Source organism: Seriola aureovittata, chromosome 20 (genome assembly GCF_021018895.1).
Source record: "Seriola aureovittata isolate HTS-2021-v1 ecotype China chromosome 20, ASM2101889v1, whole genome shotgun sequence".
NCBI lineage: Eukaryota > Metazoa > Chordata > Actinopteri > Carangiformes > Carangidae > Seriola > Seriola aureovittata.
Window position 1 is genome coordinate 17,337,275 of NC_079383.1, and position 21,791 is coordinate 17,359,065.

Here is a 21,791-nt window from a genome sequence, read left to right on the forward strand (position 1 = left end):
AAAAGATATAAATTCAAACCAACATGAGACCTGGATATATCAAGACAAAAAAACAAGACCAGAAGGTGATAGGTACTTGGATTATTTGCCTCACACATAGATTAGTGAGCGGGTCTACTGCGCACAGGCCCAGGGGCCCTGAGACCAGGCCTCCGTGTAAAGTGACAATTAACATTTCCTGTTGGAAAATCCATCAAACGACTACAAAAAAAGACACAAAATGACAACAGAGACGGACAAACTGACAATAATGTGAAGGAGAATGACCACAGAAACGGACAAATGATTCTATGGGCCTGTGACAAAATGTGTATGACTTTAATTGGACAGGCCAGTCACAAAGCGGAGGTCCGCTGGGTCTGTTAAATTCATCTCCACGGGCAGATCCTCAAAAGTTAAGGAAATTCTCAAGATGGAGAATGGCGCAGACTTGAAAATCTACCACACCCTTCAGGATCTGCTGTGGAGATGAACCTTTAACTGACCCACCTGCCCTCTGATTGGACTCTGCTTTGTGATTGGACTGTCATTGTCCAATCATTCATGCGTAAAAAAAAAAAAAAAAAACAAGGTCAAAATTCATACTTGTAACTAGAGTGTCACACACATTGTGGAAACTTTGCAGTCCCGTCTCCCTGTCCCCATACCTTTACCAATAACAAGCTTTGTTTATATAGCACCTTTCCAAAATGCAAAAACACAGTTACAAAGCGCTTGACAAGACAAGACAAGACGCAGATGAACCAGCTCTACTCCCAACTGAAGGCGGAGGTGGAGCACTGTGTCGGGTGACATTTCACTTGAAATAATTGCCGGGGGTTCTTGGGGATTTCTTTAAAAAGGGAAAGATTAATTACTTTTAAACAATAAGAACATTTAAACTGGAAGAGATGGCCTCCAGCATGTTTTGTCTCACTGTTGCGTGCATGTCTGCACAGCCTTATCATTTCAGGGTTGCCTATGGTGGCCCTGGTGCTGCCCCTACCATATTTGTACTAATTTTACAAATGTGCGCCCTTACAACTCCCCCCCCCCCCTTCAAAAACCTCTAAACCAACCGTGCTATTGATGCTCTGCAGACTCAAGTGAAAAGCACGACATGCAGCTTCATACTGAGATGGCAGCTTTGTGTTACATCTTCCAGACAGAGTCAGTTTCAACGCCTGCATAAATATGTTGTGCGCACTTAGTGTGGACTTTACGGTATTGTGCTCTCATCTCTCTCTGCGCACCGTGCCTGGCAGGAGCCCACGGCTTTCAGATCCAGCAACACCGACAATGACGCGCGTGGAAGGCGGTCGAAAAAAACGAGCTCTCCTCCGTGAAACGGGCGATATCCGAGGCGAGCAATGAGCGCACGGGACTCACCGGGAATCGTTTTGCTTCACCGACCGAGCTTCTACCCCGGCGTCGCTCCAGCGAGACTGGGAAGATAAGCGGAGAAAACCATTTCGCAACCTATTTTGCATGCAGCCTACAGGGCGCATGAAGTCTGGGATATAATTTCCACCCTGTTCAGTTCTCCCAGAGACCTTGCTGTGAACACCTCAGGTTTTTGTTTTTTAAATCTAAAGGGGTTTGTGGGGTGTTCGTACTGTTTTATCTTTTTCTTTTTTCTCTGCAAGATGTTTTGAGCGCCAAGGTTGCTGTGAGCAGCTGGTGTCTGGAGGTGTGTGTGTGAGCGTGTGTGTGTGTGTGTGAGTGTGAGTGTGTGTGTGTGTGTGTGTGGAGGGGCTTCTTCACTGCGCAGACAAGCGGCGGACCGTCTCTGCGCTACGGCTTGTCTCGTCTCCTCCACTTACAACAAGCCACACGGGACAGGAGGAGAGGTGGAGGGAGGAGGTGGTGGACCAAGTCTGGGCTGGAAATCTGGAAATATACGGCGTTAAAATGACGATGTCCGTCCCGGAGAGGAAATCAGGATCGGAGGGGAAGGAGGAGGAGAGCGAGGATGAGAGTGAAATCTTGGAGGAGAGCCCGTGCGGCCGCTGGCAGAAACGGAAAGAGCAGGTTGGTGGGTTTTGTCTGTGTCTGCGTGCGCGTGCCTGCGTGCGCGTGTGTCTGCGTGCGTGCGTGCGTGTGTGTGAGAGTGGGTTTCTTTGAATTGCAAACAATCTGCTCTCTGATCAGGGAATAAATCAATCAAGTTGTCCATTTGATCGCACAGGACACCCATCTGTTATGCAATGCTCGAGCCAGGCCGATGTGTTAATATTGCCCAATGCTTTGCACCATCCCACCGTAAACCTTACTCAGTGACATCCGTTGATCTGCTTAGCCCACATACAATCTATTTCAGTGGGTGACAGGAATAGTTTGGTTATTTCACTCAGGATTTCTGTCTAGATCCAGTTTTCACCCCCTCCACTGCTGCCCGCCTCCTCTCAGAGCTGTGTCTGTTCAGGAGCCTCAACCTGAACCTGGGACCTGGAGTTTAACATATTCTGACTTTTAATTCACGCCTGCAAATCACACTAACACACTGTGGGCGTGTAGCACAAGTCTGTCTCCTTAATTCACTTTATGACCGAGATAGAAGCTACAGGAGTCAGAATAATATGTTGATTTTATTTAGGGAGTAAACTGTAGCTGAAATGACTGAAAGTTAATTTACTGAAATTTAATTGGCTTCAATTTTATAATCAATTAATTATGTGAGTCACTTTTCAAACTAAAATGTCAAACCAGCTACTTAATTGTGAGATTTCTCTGTCTTGTCATAGTGAATTGAACGTCTTCATGTTATGGACTGTTGGTTTAAGTTCTCACTTTCACTTTGGGTTTAATTTTCAGACATTTTATTGACAAAGTGATGAATCAATAAATCAAGGAAATAATAAACAGACTAATTGATGATTGATATAATGTTTGGTTGAGGCCCCAGAGCTGCTTACAGTCCTTTCAATTATCAATATTTCTCCAACTATAATCAGCAGCAGCAATCAGCAGCAAAAGCTGAAACTGGGGGTTGTTTTGTATATTTTCTCAAAAAATGACTCATTGATTAATGGATTATCAAAATACTTGTCAAGTAATATTCTGTCCATCAACTAACTGATTAATTGTTTCAGCTTTAGTTTTAAATGGCACATGAATTTGTGCCAGAGGGCTTTATAACATGCACAACATGCTGCACCCTCTTCTGTTTCTGCACATTTCTTGTTGCATCATCTTTGAAGGACTCCAGAGCCGATTCAAACAACTTGGGGAGGGGTTAACTGCAGGGAACATATGTCGCTGGGGAGTTTGGAGACTGTGATAGCCATGTCCTGGCAGGTTAAAGACCAAACAATTAATCGATTAATCAAAAACATAGATGAAAAGACAAAGAAAATTGTTAGTTGCAGCCCGAGTAAACACACATGACTATCTCAGACTGATGGGCTACTGTATGAGCTGCAGCATGACTTCTTTCCATGTGAGGATCAGCAGTAGTTGGATTGTCCAGACAACACATCAGCAACATTATAGAAAAATATCCCAGCGGCCTTGTAGGAAAGCTTCCTCTCTCATAAATAATCCTGTGTTTGTTTCATGTCAACACCAACGATAATAAAACGCAGCACAGCAACATTTCCAGCCGGTGCATTCACAGCATCGGCAGCCTCGATAAGACTGAAGCCCACGAGCCTCATCTGAGTCAAGTTGTTTGCAGAAGGCCCCCCCCCCCCCCCCCCCCCCCCGCTGCAGAAGTTCAGTTGCTATCAGACAGAAGAAGCAGACATTTAAATGTCTCAGTATTGTGAAGCGGCGGGTGTCGCCTCCACTTACAGCTCCAGATAAGGTGGAGAATTTAAGTTGAAGGTTATCTCTCGTGCGCACACAGCGTCTTCACCACGCTGCGACCACCTGACCTCTCGGCACTGACTATTCTTCCTGTTGGAAAGGACACACACACATACACACACACATACACACACACATACAGACAGACTGACACCACCCCACCCTGGTGTTTTTCCACCCATTGATTACCCATCTCTGTGGGCTGCCACTGTCACGTTCCCAATTACCCCCCCCCCCCCCCCCCCCCCCCCCCACTAAGAGCATCAGTCATTTAGGGCAGTTTGCTATAGTACAAATCCATACACCAATATACCAGTATACATCATGAAATTAAAAAAGTATGCTATATCAGACAAAACTGATAACTCATTTGGTTTATGTTTAATCAGTTGGCTTGGAAACAGTGATATATTGTGCTCTAAACAAACAGTAATTCTTTAAGTCATTGATTAATCTTTAAATTTTCTGTCATTTGGGGGAATTGTGTAGCTATAGAATTTCAGAAAGTACAAAAAAAAAGGTCATCATAAGACTGTATTTAATTTACAATGACATTAACTTTTGGCATTTGTACTTGAAAAATAAGTTGAATGATCCATAAATGATCAAAATAGTTGATTATTTCATTGTCATCAGACTTATCAGTCAGTCAACTGATCAATTAATTTCTAAAACAGACAAAAGCAGCAAATCATCACACCTGAGAAACAGGAACCAGCGCGTTTGTAGCATTTTTGCTTGTTTGTAGATTAATGTTAAATTGACTGACAAATTATTTGATTGATCAGTCGTTGCAGTATGATCTTATCATGATATGAGGCCATTGAAAGTTGATGGATGAAACTATTCTATATATATATATATTATATAATATATATCTACAGTCAGTTTATGTCACTGTTTCTGTTTTTAATGTTATTAGAGCCGCACTTGTTCTCACCAGTTACAGCTCACATTAAAGTGGTATAGCTTCATGCCTCGGTCTTTCACTTCATGCTCACCGTGACACATGCAAACATAAACATACATGTGTCTACTGTGATGCACAGGTGTGGATCTCCCTGCTTTCTCTCTCTCTCTCTCTCTCTCTCTCTCTCTCTCTCTCTCTCTCTCTCTCTCTCTGCCCAGCAGGCATGGGCGTGTCTGAGCAGCAGGCAGCTTGAAATGCACATGAAAACTATGAGTAAATAAGTCAGTAGGTGAAAGTTCAGAATACATGCTGCTGTATCTGTTATTGGGCTCAGCCATTCAAATAAACACGGGCCGCAGTCACATGGTCAGCACGTGGTATTGTTGCCTTGCATGGCTGTTTTCTCAGCAGTCGCAGAGGCAAGACAGGCTTTAGATTTTCAAACTGGAAGAATGTGTTGCTGTTTAAAGTCAGAATATCCCTCAACACACTGAGCATTGATTTTTCTCAAGCACTGATGTGATTGGACAGCAGAGTTATAGGAGCTGTGGCGTAACGGCTGCTGGTGGAAGTCACACTTTTCTTGTCCCGGTTGATGTTTGTGAGGAAGATGCATTATGTTTTTGGGTCGTCCGTCTGTCCCATTCTTGTGAATGCGATAGCTCAATATCACACGTAGGAACTTTCTTCAAATTTGGCACAAACATTCACTTGGACTCAAGGTTGAACTGATTCGATTTTGGTGGTCAAAGGTCAAGGTCACTGTGACTCAAGAATTCAAATGGATAATATTTTATATGATTCTGGATAAACAGGGGTGTAGCCGGATGGAGGCATTTAACCGTGAAGCAGCAATTCTAGTTAACATGACTTGTGAGGAAATCTGTACGTCAGCAGGAGCATGATTCACAAGTCATGATTTCTAACACAGGACATGTTGCAAATGTAATCTAGTGACTCACAAAATATTGCTCTTGAGGCATGAAACTGACAAAAAAACTGCCTTTTCCAGTTTATCTGGTTGTAGAATAATCAATCCTTCTAAGCTCTCTCTTGAGGAACATTGCGCAAAATAGATAGCCATCAGACAGTGGATGCTCTAAAGCAGAGGATTTTCAAACAGTGAGATAAGATGTGGGGCGAAGATGTGTTGTGAGGAGAAAGGGGCAGTGGCTGTGTCACACAGCTCACGTAGGCAGCTCTTAGCGCCTGATTCTCTCTGAGCCATACCTCAGTCAAATCTGAACACACTGACATGATACACTCCAGAACTTGCCTTGAATTTGGACGTTTTCTTGAGTATCACAGAAGTCCAGTAATAGCTGTCTACACATCCATGGCTGCATTGCAAGCAGGAACTGCTAATAGCTAATTCGGCATACTTATAATGTAAACAAATATAGGCCCAGAGTTAGTTATCCCACAGCTAACTAACTGACTCCATGCAGTCTGTCTGTCTGAGAGCTCAGAGCAGTGGGAGGTAGGTCCACCAGAGACAGAGTCCACCCTGACCTGTCACACTGAGCTTGTTTTATTACAGTCCAGCTTGGACCGCCCCCCCCCCCCTCCTCCCCCCCGTGATCTTGGCTCGATAATGCAGCAGGGTAAACCTCTTGAAGTGAACGCGCACCCAGCCTCGCTCTGTGGTGCACCAGAGCTGCTCGGCACTCATTCCAGTAATTGCTCCATCTTCTATTTCCAGGGTCCGTCTCCGTCTGCTCGCAGGGAGATGAAAATGAGGCAGCCGAGACTGCATTCATTCAGCTTGGTGTTAATTCACCGATGAACACGTCAGGTCGAATGTGATGGGCAGATGCGGTTTTCTGCATTTACATGTTAACCAAAATCCCATGCATGTGTCGGTGCTCACGTGGGCTTGAGAAACTGAAGTGGGCAGTATAGGGAAAAGCCTCCATTTCTATTTATTAGCTTAGTTTAACTGTCGAATATTTCGATTGTGCAAATTTTGAATAACACCTTATGGCTGAATTCCATTCAGCTGCTTCAGTCTCAGGGTCCTGGTATTGTGCATTTTTGCTCACCGTCACACTGTCATGGCTCACTGAGACACAATGTTATAAATAACACCTCTTCTTCCTGCTGTGACATAATATTAGGAAGTGAAATGTTCTGTATTGATTACGGCATTATTGTTCATCATGGAATTATGTGATGATATTCTGGGTTTGGTCAGGGATTGGTAAACCACCCAGATCCTCAGTCATCTCATCACTTGATCAATTTAGTTGGTCGATGACGGCCTAAACAATCAGGTGTGGGACATAGCGTCTCTGCTCATGTCCCCTAAGAGTAGATATTAAGTTTTGCTACTAGCAGTGGTAATTTTGCTACGTAATGCTGTGCGTTAAATATCAGAGGGCAGTGGGATAATTTTAGTCAAGCGAAAAGCGACTAAATGTCATCACTCTGCGGATGTCATTATGTATGTAGAGCTGTAAACCTCCAGCAGTTTTCGGGATATTTTCTCTGTCTGAGGGTTGTAAAGACGGAGCCATTAAACTGAGCAAATGACCCCAAAGAGCATTGCCCCCCCATAAGCCCGTGTCAGGTTGTGGCTTGCAGTAAGCGCTGCGTGTCTTGAGGGGATCCTCCTAATGACTTACACTCCATAATAATCCAGCAGCGTAGGCATGCTCGCTGGTTTTGACAGTTGCCCTATGAGGAATGACATCCACTCAGATTTCCCTGGAGGGGGAAACAAGGAGCAGGGACAGTGAGCCTTGATCCACCTGTTAACGCGGTCGCTCTGCCAACGGCGGTCCCCTTGGCCTGTTGCTCAGGGATTAAAGGTTTACTAGGAAACATATTCACACCCTTTTTCCTAGAATACAAAATAAATGATTTGTGTCGATGTCTGTTTCTGATTCTCCGGTTGTTTTTAGCCACGCCAGCGGCATCAATCCACGGAAGGTAATTTCAGTCCGTCCGTTGGCCCGTCTCTTTGGTTCAGACGAAAATATCTGAGCAACTGTTTGATGTATTGGTGTGAAACTCTGTACAGACACTGATCATTGCCACATGATGAATCCTAATGACTTTGGGGATCCGCTGACTTTTCATCTACTTGCTTATTAGTGAAAAAATATTAGATATGTTTCCATGTAATTGAATACGGTCCTAATTCTCATGATCTCATCATCCATAGTGCGGTTTCCGTTTGTAGTTTTCAGGGAATCTCTTCAACAAACTACTGGGTGTATTGCCGCGCAATTATACCCACACATTCCCCACGGGATGAACTGTAATAACTTTGGTGATCCTGGCTCATCTAGAACCACCATCAGTGCTGAATATGAATTTGTCTAGACTGTGACGAGTGTGTCCCTGAAAGGGAAGTATCATTTCATCTGTGTGACTGCTGAATAAAGGTTATTCCGGGTGACTGCAGGAATAGCAGAGACCTGTAGCTCCGCCTCCTCCGGACACAGATTTATGAATGTTTTAATGACACTGTGTAATTTACTTTCTCATGTGTGGTGGCATGCCGTGTTTTACAGCCTGGGTGTCTTTGACCCAGCCTGTCAGATTGTATTAGAGATAACATGCAATTTTCAGCTGTGCATTTTACAGCTGTGGCCGTAAACTTCCACCACACACATCTCAGCCAGCGGGGCTGTTTAAAATGAAATAGCACGTTTATGGTATCACACAGTGTTGTTCACATGAGCTAATTATCGTCTGCTGTACTTTTGAACACACAAAGAGCACACAGGAAAGCCTGAATACTTCCTGGTGTTTACATGCTGCTATTTCACAGGCACTGGTGCACGGAGGAGACCTGTTTATACAAAACACCAGTCAGCAGCACTTGCGTAGCACCTGTAGGATGGTTTTTTAGGTAGGTTCACTCATCGGTCAGCATCCAGACGGGGGAAGCTGTGACTGAACTGCAGCTTGCTAATAACTTAAAGGAAATGACATACGGTTATCATCAGCTTGTGATATTGAGTGTATTTGAGAAATTAATTTGAGAGTACATGTGGTAGCTGCAGCTGGCATCCAAACTTTATTTCAGGTGGGGAGAAGAGGAGGAAGGAGGAGGGAGGTTTTACTCAACATGTTGCTGTTTTTAGAAAAAATGTCTCCCAAGAGGCCGTGCTGTCCGTGCTGGCAGTGAACACAGCTAAGTAGATCAACTGTCCCCGTAGATTATTAGTTTATGGCCTATGTCATGTGCTTAATGCATCCCCTTCAATTTGGTAATTCGTGTCCTTGTAATACTTTGTTCCCTCTGTCACTTACACAACATTCATGTCACATTGTGAAGCAGTATTTTCAAAGATTCACCATCTGCTGAATGTTCTTACATTTATATCAAAGAAAAACACAACCAACCAATAACCAACCTCACGTTTTCCCCTTATCTGCGCCACCCCCTCCCCACATGGTGACAGTTTCATCAAACTGGTTTCAAAATGGCTCCAAAGTGACTACACAGCAGTTGAGTGTGTGTGTGTGTGTGTGTGTGTGTGTGTGTTAAAATTCAATGCTAACACGATGAATTTAGCAAATTGAAGTGGCGATGTATAACAGTTTGTCTATATCTAGCTTATTTTGTTGAGCAACTGATACACAAATTTAAGGTGATTAAAGGAGCTATTTGTAAGTTTTGCTACTGCTACATAGCCAGCGTTAGCATTAACAGCTGTTTACGTCTCATTCCTTTCCGATAGCGACACACTGTAGCTCATTTGTGCCACATTTTGTGGCAGAGAAAACTTAGACATAGGCCCTTTTAAAAAAACAAAAAAAAACAGCGAGTTAAAGGTGCCCACTAGTTAATAAGCATAATATTTTTATGTGTGCGTCCCAGGAGTAGTCACACTATCCCACTGATGGACTGTTGATGGTAATAACCATAAACGAAATGTAGCAATGAAGCAACAAAGACAACAGAGGAGAAGACTGCTATAAAGTAAAAGTGGATGAAAACAACGCAATGTTTAAAAACCAGCTTCGCAAGCGAGTTATGAGGAACCACACGTGTGTTTTGGTAAAAAAAAAAAAAAAGAAAATTGCTGACTGGAAACATAACTTTTGTTTCATTTAGAAAAAGCATTCACAGAGCACTAAGCTTCTGCAAATGTGTGTGTGTAGGTGGATTTTATAGGAAACAAGAAAAACATTATCGCTGTGCAGGAAATGTGATTTTTGGACGGTTGAAAAATGAAAAATACAAACCCAGACACTTAGTCCAGATTATATTAAGATTGTTTAATGTTTGTACATACAAGCTGCTGTTTCTTTGGCGCTTCCTCTGGCTAAGAATAAGTCTGCTATGGGTCAGTCACTAATGTGCCAGGTCCACTATGACCCATTATGAACTCATTTCCCTTTGAGCGGTAGTGAGAGTGTCAATGCGGCTAAAAACAGAACGGATGGGGCGTCGTGTGGCGTAGTGGTCTAAGCAGGCGCCCCATGTGTAGAGGCTACAGTCCTCGCTGCAGCTGGCCCCGGTTCGAGTCCCGCATCGGACGGCCTTTACTGCATGTCATTCCCCTTCTCTGCCTCCTCATTTCCTGTCTCTCTCCACTATCCTGTCCAATAAAGGCACAAAAGCCCAAAAACATATACTTTAAAAAAAAAAAAAACAGAACGGATTGTGGTCAGCCGGTTAAGCGCCATCATGATCATGCTCTCTTGACCTTTTTAAAACCTGCATTTTCTTGGCCTCAACCACGTTCATGTGACAATCTGGCAGCGTGAAGTTGTTGGGTCATGTGATCTTGAGGGATCCTGTCACCTGGTTGTGAAATGTGAGCTGGTTTGTTGGTTTGCCGGCGAGGCCTTTTGGGGGGGGGGGGGGGGGTCATCAGATCTGATGGGATCTATAGAGAGGTAACTGTCAGAGTTTTCCACTCCAGCGGTGTGAAATCGAGCCACCCGGATCCTCTGCCAGTCGGACGAGAAAGCTGGCATGAAAAGCAATCTTCTAGGAATGGCTGACATGTCTGCAGGCTTTCACGGAGCTGTCATAGTAGATCACATCACATGACACCCAATACTTCTGAGGAAAAGCCGCATGCCTACTCAAGCGCGCTACAGCAAGATTTTTTAAAGACGTCAGTTTCCTAGAGTCATCTTTTTGCACAGCTGTGTGAAAATGAGTGTTTAAATATAGACATATTTGTAGAACAAATTTCATTTTCCATGTTTCTTGCATTGTTGAATTGATGAGTAGAGATGCCGCTGGAATTTATCACACTGTAACAGAAGTTTTAGCCGTTCCATTTGGATTTTCATAATTCAGACTGCATAATCCCCATCATTATTCATCTCTCTTCATTCATCAGTATCTGTCTGTTGCCAGAGTCAGATTTTCTGTCTCTGCCTCTGTTTGCAGTACAATGAAATGCACTGAAGGAAAAAGCTCAGCTCAAAACTCATAAACACATGTCCAACTCAGATTCTGCAGTTTATATTTCCAGATTTTTTCTTCTTTTGATTGACATAAATAACCTGACATCACGGCATGATATTTTCAATGGAGTCCAACACAAAAACAAATGAAAATGAAAATGCAAAAAAAAAAAATGATATAAGATCATCAGTCCATAAGTGAACCACAAAATCAGAGTTTCCGTTTTAGTCTTTGTTATACGGGCTCGAAATCGCTGGAGTAATGTGGACACCAGGCGTAGATGTAGCTAAAGAAATGTAGCATATGAAAGCATTGTTGGAAATTGTGGGAACTGTAACAAAAAGCTAAATGAGGTTGAGAGAAAAGCTCAAATGAAGCGAAAGGCCATCTCAAAAGCTGATGTGTCTTACATGCTTCTACATGGCCAAGAAATCAGGCTTGTTAACCGGCTTCCTCTCTCACCCCAATTTAGGAAAAGTAGGTTTCAGGAGGCCAACAATAACCAGGTAACTTCAAGATTTCAGATCAGTTATGCGAAGTGCTACTCAGCTTCTGGAAACAGTTGTATTATGTTATTATTCGAGAGATTTGTCAATTCTGAGAAAATGTTGAAGTGATAGAAAACTGTGCTATTTTGGCGTGAGCTTTGAGAATACGGATTTAAAGAGTAAAAAAAAGCCTGCATTGCAAACTGAGTGCATGGAGTGTGAAGGGCAAGAGCAGAGAAAGGCAAGGCCAAGAGAGTCGATTGAAAAAGCTGCATTGTTGGAAGTGTAGGAATCAGAGTTGTGAATCATACAAGGGACTAAAAGTCAGAATATCTCAGCCTTGATTTTTATCATTCAGTTTTTAATCTGTCTCTCCTGCAAATTTATCCAAGAGGAATACTAAGTCACTGGAGTCTGCCTTCGCTTTATACGCCCATCCGCTGCACTGCACTGTCACTGCCAACTTATCCCCTGTCAAAATATGCATCACTACCACTCCACTGCTGCTGCTCGATTATCAGCTGATAGACGATCATTGTCATAGCCTCACGTGCCGCCGTGGCCGAATCAGAGCGCAGCCCCACTGACAACACCTGTTCTGACATCCCTGGGCCAACAAGCTTAAAAGTTTTAACTAGAGTCTGTATAAAAATATGTATATCTCCTGTGTATGTTTCCACCCAGGATCTGCAAATATATACACACCAAAAAAAAACAGATTATTATTAGGAAATCCCCAAAAGAAATTAGGTGGCCATACTGCATGGGATTCAGTGTGGACTTACCCTTTAATAATATATATATAAAAATATATACATGCCACATAATGTTGAACAGTAGGGACTTATCCAAGTGTGGAGTTTCCCTTTGCACATTCAGAGCTTTGCAAATAGTCTTGTGACTATGATACATACACATACTGGGTCTCAGGCACAGTCATGCATTGTAATGTGAAGCCTTTAATAAATGTTTGAGGCTTCCGCTGTCTGCACTAAGTCCTGAAGGATTCCCAAAACATCTGAGGCCTGCTGATTTAAAAGGGCTCAGGTCGGACTATGAAATCGTTAAAGGTGCAGCCATGGTCGGGTTGCTATTGCTGTTGGACGTGAGCGTTTTCACCCCACCCCTCCCTCCGTCCCTCCCTCCCTCCTTAAGGTCAAGGTCTCTACCTCCTCACAGCTACCGTGGCGTTATATGTAACTTTGATCAAAGAACGCGTTTGAGTATCAGCCCTGAAAACATTACACAAACCCTGCTGAGGAACGCTGCGGGCGGATGAGAATAGGTTGCCTCTGTAAACACGACAATCCCGAGAAAGACTGCCGTGTTTTAATTATCAATAAAGGAGAGATACGACATGAAGTTTAACATACACATGCTTTTACAGCTTCAAGAGGGAGCTTTCTTTGCTTTTGTTGATCAGCTGATGTGAAAACTCTCGGCAGCTTTGAAAAGTGTTGATTGGCACTTTAACATCAAAAGCCTGTATCTTGACCTTTGAAACCAAATATGGATATCTTTGTGTGTGTGTGTGTGTGTGTCAAATATGCACATAGAAAAAAGGACGTAGGAACAAGGAGTGCACACACATTCAAGGGTTTTGATATGGAGGGAAACGCTGGCAAGAGCTTGACATTTATTTTATATAAGAGTTGTTTGGACAGGTGCGTCGTGTAAAATATGTAGTGATGTTTTACAGCTGCAAACTCTATCAGTGATTTTATTTTTTAAATCAAGATTTATTTGACTTGATTTGTTTCACATTTGAAACCCTCTTGCCAAAACCACTGCACTGATATCTCTGTTTATATCTTTCATTTGTTCTTTCATTCGCCTCTTTCTACTAAATCAGTAACCGGGTGAGAACAACTGGACGTTTCTACACCTGTTTCCACTCTTGAGAATGAAATGTGGTGCTCACAGCTCAGGTGGTAATCTGTCAAATATTGCGACCCAATGAAAATACTGCATGAACTCGCAGTCTTTTGAATTTAAGCCGTGTGACTGTTCAGTCCAGTATTGTTGCTTAATGCCTGCAGCCCTTCTCCTCCTGAGTAGAAACAAAATCCAACGTGTTCCTCAGCCTGAAATCAGAGCTCCACTTCCTCATAAATCTGCTGTCGTCCCTGTTTGTCAGATGCGACCTGATTTCGCATTCAGAATTTCAATGTGTCTGCGTTGTTTATGCAGCTCAGGATGGATGAAAGTAAAGCAGGTTATTCTGATGCGGGAGCCACCGCTGAATTGGAAATGCATCCCAGCAGCCATCAATCAGGGAGACGGCTGATGAATTAAATATGGAGCCAGAGAATAAAAGCCCCCCATCCTGTGCTGCACAGTGACGATCAGGGCTGTACCTATAAGTACACAAAGGTTGTGTCCTCTGTATTTCTTTCTAGGAATGGATTTCCTTTTTTTCTATATTATATTAATGGTAACTAAATGTGTCTATATTCAAACCATGAAAACTTGGTTTTCATGGTTTGAGCAGCTCACAGAAATGCCGTCGTCATGTCCAGCCTGAAATTATGTTAATCAGGGGGGTTATTTTGTCCTAACCAATCAGAGATAAGGGATGTACCATTTTCAATCAAGCAGCCGGATTTGCGTTTGGTAGGAGCAGTAAATGTTTGTTTGTGTTATGCTGATTCGTAGAGTTGATATTCCCGTAAGTCGACTTAAAACAACCCGGGCAGCTACAGTGAGTTGCTCTTGTCCAATGTCGCTTTGACGCCACGTTGCTGTTGCTATTTTGCACCCTCAAAACTCTGACTTGCACGGTTTGCCTTTATCGATGAACGCAACACTGGACTTATAATGAATCACTGTGAGGAAGCTATTAGAATTAGGTTTTTATCATATAGGACAGTTGAAAAGACAGACATTCTGGTCTTTCAGTGAACCTTGCCCAACTTTTGCAGAACCACAATGCCCCGTCATCAGGCAGTCAATTACATACATATTCCTGGTAGATTACTTTGTTGGCTGAACGCCGTCTGTCCTCTGTTTACCACCTGACTCTCATGATGAAAGCTAAACTGATTGTCGCAGTGATAACATTCAACATTGTTGAAATCCCATCTCAGGGTTATTGTAAACAGCTGTGTAGCAGTTTGGCATCCAAAAGCCTTCAAACTCGTACATCTGTTACTCAAACTGGACTTCCTGGATCCTATTTCAGCGTCTCACCATTACCTGAAGCAACACACGCCCCGCACCGACGCAGCCTCCTGCATTGTTTTCACACAGGGCCGTTTTCAGTCCGACTGCCCGCTTTTCGACTGCAGCCTACAGTCTGCTGCCCTTGCTAATGACAACACGTATTGTCCTTGCCCTCCATGTCTTGTGCAGAAACTGTGGACAGATAGGTGAGGGTTAGAAAAACAGACGGTAACCCCCTGGGTAGTTCTTTCACAGGCACTCCCATTGAGCTTTGTCTGTCGCGTTGCGTAACAGTAACAGGCACAAAAAAGCAGCTTGCTGTCTCCATGCACTGTCTGCCAACAGGCTTTTGTTTGAACACGTGCTGAAGTGCCAGCTCAGGTTGACTCTCACTTTCTCAGCTTAATCCCCCTGGAAGATAAATACCACATGATAAACACAGCTCTCCTCTGCTCCGTCGTCTTATTCATATCTACTTTCCTTTAGCCTTTTCTGTTACTCCACACGGGGCCTTCTTAACAAGCTCAATTTCAGCCTTTTGACTAATTGGCGCCTATAAACACAACAATAGCTGCGAGAGAGAAACTTCTGCCGAACTGCATTCTCGCTCTCCTCTTAAGTGGTTTCTTCTGCTTGACAATGTTGTTTTCTTGCTCCTGCCTCCGCTAATGGGAGTGTTACGAGTTAATGATAGTCCCCACATGCGCGAGCACACCGCTGCTCAGCCCGAGTGTTTAACTGTTGGCTGGCCGGCTACCGAGGCCAATACTCAAAAAAGTCCTTTGCGCTGTTTGCCAACTCTTTTGAGTCCTTTCCCTGAGTCACCTCTTGTGCTTGCTGGAGAGCTGTACTGTAGTAACCTCTGGTGGAGATGCAGCAGCCGGGGGGGGGGGGGGGGGGGGGGTGCGGTCGCTGGGGCTCACATAACATATTGCTCTTCCACTGGGTTTGTAGTAGCAATGAAGCAAGCAGTGTGTGTGGATTTACAAGCATGAATTGGGTAATCCAGTGGGCAGAAATTACCCCGCTTTATGGAGAACTTTAATACTCAGGCAGACTCTGCCAGACCTTGTTAAGCTCCTCCAGGAACACAGTCAATTGCAAATGTTTTTAAAGAAGTGGGAAGGAGGCCAGTTTCAGGTCGAGGTAAACATACACGTCTTTTTAGCAGCCTAGTCGGGACCACTGCTTCTATTCCAAGAAGTGGGCTTCTCGCGAAAAACATTACCAACTGCAAAACAGTCCATCCCCGTTTTGTGAACCTCCTCTCTTTGAAATCTTCCTCTGGCGCCAGAGTTGCAGATGAGTGAGTGAGTGAGTTGGTGGATGAAACTAAGTGACCAAATGGAGATCCAACTTAGACTTTGAAGCCTCAGCAAATCAGCTGCCCACTCCCAATGTCCAGACCTAAGCTGTGAAACCTTGCAAACCTTTAATTGACGTCATCAAGTGCCTCAGTGCAAGAAGGCGCCAGAGCCCTAAATTCTCAATGAGGAATGAAACAGCACTTTGTGAAATCACAAGCATTTCTGTGGCCAGGAAAGTACAAGGCTCGAATATAATGTGTAGTAAAACTGAGGGTTCTTTCTTACTTTCTGAATAGATAAATCATGTTGTTTGATAAAAACACATGAAATACCACATGTCATACCAATGCTTTCATACAAAAAGGAAGTGCAGATTTTGAATGATTTTGGACTTCCCCTGTCATCCTTTTCTGTAATCTCTGAAATGTGGGTAATTCCATCAAGCAGAATCTGGTGGACAAAGTATTCAGATCATTTACAGAGGTTAAAGAAGCAAAACTACAGTGTAAAAAACGGCGTCACTCATACTGAGGGAACCCGCAGAATATTATCAGCCGAGTCTAGAGTCCCCATTAGCTTTATGAACCATTTTAGGATCTTTAAGCATTCGGTTTTGTTTTTTTACGGCTCACACCTTTACTTCACGCTCTCCCCTTTCATCAGTGTTGTTTCCGGCAAAAAGTTAGCAAGTATCTGGTGGACGTACAGTGGAGCATTTAGCAGCTCATGGGCGAGATATTTCCCTCAGAGGTGGTGGAGACCAAAACAAAGCTAAAAGAAGAGTGAATATTTGATTTACGCTCACCGAATGAGAGCTAATGCAGCTCCATATCCACTGGATGTGTTAGCAGACAGCTATTTGTAATGTGTCTGATAAAGCAACTTTATAAGTTGATGATACAGGAAATGGCCGTTATTATCATTTTTTGAACATTTATCTGTAAAGTAATTAGTAGCTATAGCTGTACAAACACATCAAAAGTTCAGTAAATGCAGCTACTTTCTAACACTGACTGCAGACTTGTGGGAAGTACGCATAACAGGGCTTAAATGTCAGCAAGACAGCCCTTAATAACCTGCCATTTTCACTGTGGGAAAACCTGGAGCCATCCTGGACTTGAGTCAGAGTCTGTGAGTCTGCAGGTCTCGACACTGGGACCAGGCCAGCATTTAAAAAGCATCTTCCTGTTCAAGCCAACGCTCAAAAGTAGACATCATTCAGAAGTTTATAAAGTGCGAGTCCAGGGCGAAAAAGCTGTTCTACCTGGTGGCGGAGGCACAGATGTGTGTTTGTTGAGAAATCTGTTTGTTATTCACGGAGAAGACGTCATTTCTTACTGCCTGAATGTGACGCGAATGTGGAGCGTGCCAAGCAGCTGTAACATCAATCACTTTCTCGGAGGAGAGACAGAGAAAGAAAAGAACCGTTGATGATTCACTCACATTTTCCACAATTATGACTCAGCATGGATCTATAGTTCTGCAAGAGCTGTGAAATTAGTGAATCAGGCTGTGCGGGGTTATGTAAGAATACTGGTCTGAGGGAATTTTTCTGAACTTGTGTGTGAAACCGCACGTTTTTGCTGCTTCACAACTGAAAAATGAAATAAAATCTAAGTGTGAGGGTCAGACTGTTTCAGCACATCGGATCGATTCATTACTGTGGTATTACGCTGGAAATAAAGGGGAAATCTTTTAAACACAAACGGCTGGTGTCGGGAATTCTTTACCCAAGTTTTTCTTTGCCATCAGCAGCTTTCCTCCGCTTTAAACCAATGGAGCAAACACAATCATTTAAAGGAAGGACAATTAAGAGAACATGCTTCACACATTTGTTATATTTTGTAAGTTTCCTGCAGCCACTCCCTGTCTCTACAAATTGCCCGCTCTGTGGCGACTGCAGAGCGTCTTGCTCTATAGGATTCCGGTAAGACTGGACCCCCTTTTGATCCGAGCTGTGTTTGCTTCATTAGAAATGACAGGTTGTTAACCTTGGGCTCCCCCAGAGGGAGAAAGGAAAGAAGGACTTTGGCTTCACCACAGGATAAATAAAATCTGTCCCAACATATAATTTAATGTTTTTTCAGGCATAAAATGTAATTTCGCTTCAAGAAATTGATTGTTTTGTCAAATGAAACCTGCATTGTGTTAAGAATTAATGTGAAATCAAGAATAGATATTTGATACGGTTCAAATAATTCTTGGTAATTCTCAGATTTTTTAATTGGATGTTACTGGTGAGATACGAAAAGCCTTATTGTATTTTTTATTATGCACATAGTACTAATACATAGACAACAATTACCCATCAATAAACTGAGCACAAATTCTAATGTGAAAGGTCTGACAAAAGGGACACACAAAAACTACATATTATATACTGATACACAGAAATGTATTATTATATATATATTTTAGATCACCTCTTCTTTAAATGGTTTCCACTAGTAGTTTGTCACAAAGGTATATTGTTATTGTCGACTGAGAAGTAACAAGAAATTACAGTAAAGCAATAGATAGAAACAGAAACAGTGTCACTATGACACTTCAGACAAATTTATTTTCATCTCACAACTCTGTAAAATCGAACTAACCTAATCAATGTTCTTTTATGTTGTGTATATATAGAAAAATAAAAAAAAAATGGCCCAAACATAAATCAATGAATTTGGAAATTTGTAGATTTCCATTTACAGGTAATGTATTTCTTAGCTGCCGCGGTGTTAAATCTACATATATATTTTATCGTGTGTATTCCGAATATCTTTAAAAAAAAGAATGATTTAAAGATTTATAATGAACATATCAGAAGACTAAAACACATGCCTCCTACACTGCAAACATAAAAACCATTCTTCACAGTGCTCTGTGTTTTGTAATCAGCTGTGATTGTGACATTGAGAGTTCAACCCCAGCTCACAACCTTTGCTGCATGCCGTCGCCTCTCTTTGACATCTTGTCCTGTAGAATCAGCACAACTCTCACCAAAACGGCTGCACAGATTAGATAAATGACTGCAATGCTGCAACAACTTCCAGTGATTATAAGGGGGGGGGGATCATGTGGCGATAACGGAGCCAAGATAATATTTTATCTCTCTGCATTATGCAGTTTTAACCTCTCACAGTAGAGGATAGCCGGGTGGTTAGTGAGGTGTGATTGGGCCGGGTGTTATTTCTCCCACGTAAGGCTTTTTCTATCCTCTCTGAAATGTCAACTCACGGTAGTTGTGTCTCTGAGCCAAGATGCTGGTTCACAAGCTGCTCATATTCGTCATGCTAGATTAAGAGACGGAGAGATACTACAGCAGCTCACTCTTCAATGAAACATGAATGATTTCTCTTTATTTTTTTTTTTGTAAACATGCTTCCGGATTTGTTCACATCACTGTATGAATCTTTTGCTTTTACCGCCCGTCAGTCAAGGAGCTTTTATCTTCCCTTCCTTAAGAGGTTGAGCACAAAACTGAGTAAACACACGCACTGTAGCTATGCAGATAAAATGGCCCCTGAGCGCCCTGACCTTGTGTTTTATATTTTTTTCCCTCTCTCTCCACTTGAACACAGTAACGGTTGATTGGTTGAATACTTGGGCGTGTGTGTTCAGAGGAGAGTCGGCTCCCTGACTCGACGGCTCCAGAAAAGCTTCAGAGGTTTGAATGTGGACAAAGTTGTTGACAAAAGTGTTCAGGGTAGCGATGCTCTGACTCCAGTAGAGTTGGATCTTGATTAGTGCTGAAATGATTAATTGATTGATTTGATTAGAGTTATGTGACTGAGAATTAACCGCCAGCAGCTTGGATTTAGTAAAATTGCTCTGCTGGTTTTCTCTCCTTTATCTTTTTGTTTTTGGACTTTTAGTCAGACAAAACAAGGTATTTGAGGATGTCACTTTGGGGTCATTTTTTCATCTTCTGACATTTTATTGGTTTAATAATGACTCAATTGTTAAAAAACAAAACAAAAACAAAAACTATTTGATCCACTTCCAAGTTGGTAAAATGCCCAGATTTGTTAATTTCAGAGTCGAACATGTCACTCAACAAATATTATTACCTTTACTTTTTTAATCGTATTATAAGTGTAACTCGGGTAGCAAAATATATCTGAAAAGTAGAACTGAATGATATGCAAAAAAAAAAATCATATTGCGATTATTTTGGCAGATGTTACGATAGTGATATGAGTCACAATTTCAGGTTTTGCTTTTCATTTTCACTGAACAAAATGTTAAAATGATGATGAGTTGATTTTTGTTTGGTCTTGTACCAAACAAAAATCGTGTGGAGAATGTGATTTCAATTTATATTTCAATTAATTGTGCAGCCCTACTGAAAAGGCTTCAGTATTACAATATTTTCAGAAGAACTGAACATCAAAAAAAAAAATCAAAAATGTATCCACAGCAGTAAATATCAAAACTGTCAGAAATGAAAACATGGCATGGGCAGCTTGGTCAAACTCTTAGTCTTGTGACTCACAGGAACAACTTAACACATATATGCATTAAGAAGTCAGGGCATTATGTTAATTACAAAAAGCAGGTTTGTAAATAAACCGTTTTAGTGTTGGTACTGAAGCTTTCATTTTGGCAGCAGCCTCAGAGATTTTAAACAACATTCAGCCTCAGTTTGAAGTGCTTGAATTGTCAATTTTGAGTTCTAGCTCTTAAGTAGCAAGGCACTCATGACCTATCCTCCGAGGGGTCACAGAGAAAGTGAATGATTTATTAAAATTGCCTTAATTGCTGGAAATAAATGCGTTGCTATGACGCAGAAGAATGAGGATGCGTGATCTGCTGTAATGTGGTTCAAGTAATTAGCCACATAAATGGCTTGTTTTTTTGTTTTTTTTTAAATCATCCTTTTTTAAAAACACTGGTCTATCTTTTTAGAAATAAATAGGTTTATATTCTTTGAGCCAAAGTTCAGTATTAAAAAAAGTTATAGTCTTAGTGTCTATGGTCTATTTGATGAGGCTTGCTCATTAACACCTCTGACTGGCAGTGTAGATTGGTGTGCAAACAAAGACATCATCACACATACACAGACACGTGCAGCCACATGTGTACCATCTTCATCCCCCTCCGTCGTACAGGTAGACATGTGGTCAAAGCCTCACTTCTGAGGAGTCACTGTTAATGGGTAAAAGGCCTTATGTAATGAGGCCCTTTAACACTTCCTATGCTTATCACGTCCCGGTCAGGAAGCATTCTTCTTGAACGCGGTTGTGGTTTTGCCGTCTCTCCGCCTCTGGCCTTATAAATCTGCGGCTTTGTCACTGTGACAATGGGGAGCGAGGACAGCGCGTTCACTGTAATCTTGCAGCCCTGGTACGGACTGAAACACAAATACACAGATGATTCCTTCTCTACTGCAAACACAAGTTGAAAGACGCAGCATCTGCAAGAAGGAAACATATTTCTAATCTTTTGCAAAGGCCTCACTGCTTATCACAGGACTTGGTCAAGGCTGACTCTCTTTGTTGAGGAGTGTTTTGTTAGCAGGACTAATTATCCAAAGCTTTTTATTAAAAATAGCTTCTTTTTTTTTTTTTTTACAGCACATCAAGACATGCCTTTCCTCTAGTCTGCTTTTGAATGATCTGCAAAGCTTTATGAAAGAGGCCGAATAACTTTCCCCCGTCGTTGACTGTGTTTTGACTACATTGTGTCCTGTTGCTGTTTGTTTTGCAGCTGTCCGCTCTGTATCCATCTGCTCTGCTAAACCACCTTGCTCTCCCGCATTCCTCTTAGTA

General features: G+C 42.4%; 1 protein-coding gene across 1 annotated transcript in view; it reads left to right on the top strand.

The window, feature by feature from the left end:
- Nucleotides 1–1,225: 1,225 nt before the first annotated feature.
- Nucleotides 1,226–21,791, top strand: part of LOC130161177 (nuclear receptor-binding protein 2-like) — a 36,929-nt gene continuing 16,363 nt past the window's right edge. The window contains exon 1 of the mRNA XM_056364242.1: nucleotides 1,226–2,010. Coding sequence (XP_056220217.1) covers nucleotides 1,891–2,010 — 120 coding nt within the window. The 5' untranslated portion in view covers nucleotides 1,226–1,890. The remainder of the gene's footprint in view (nucleotides 2,011–21,791) is intronic.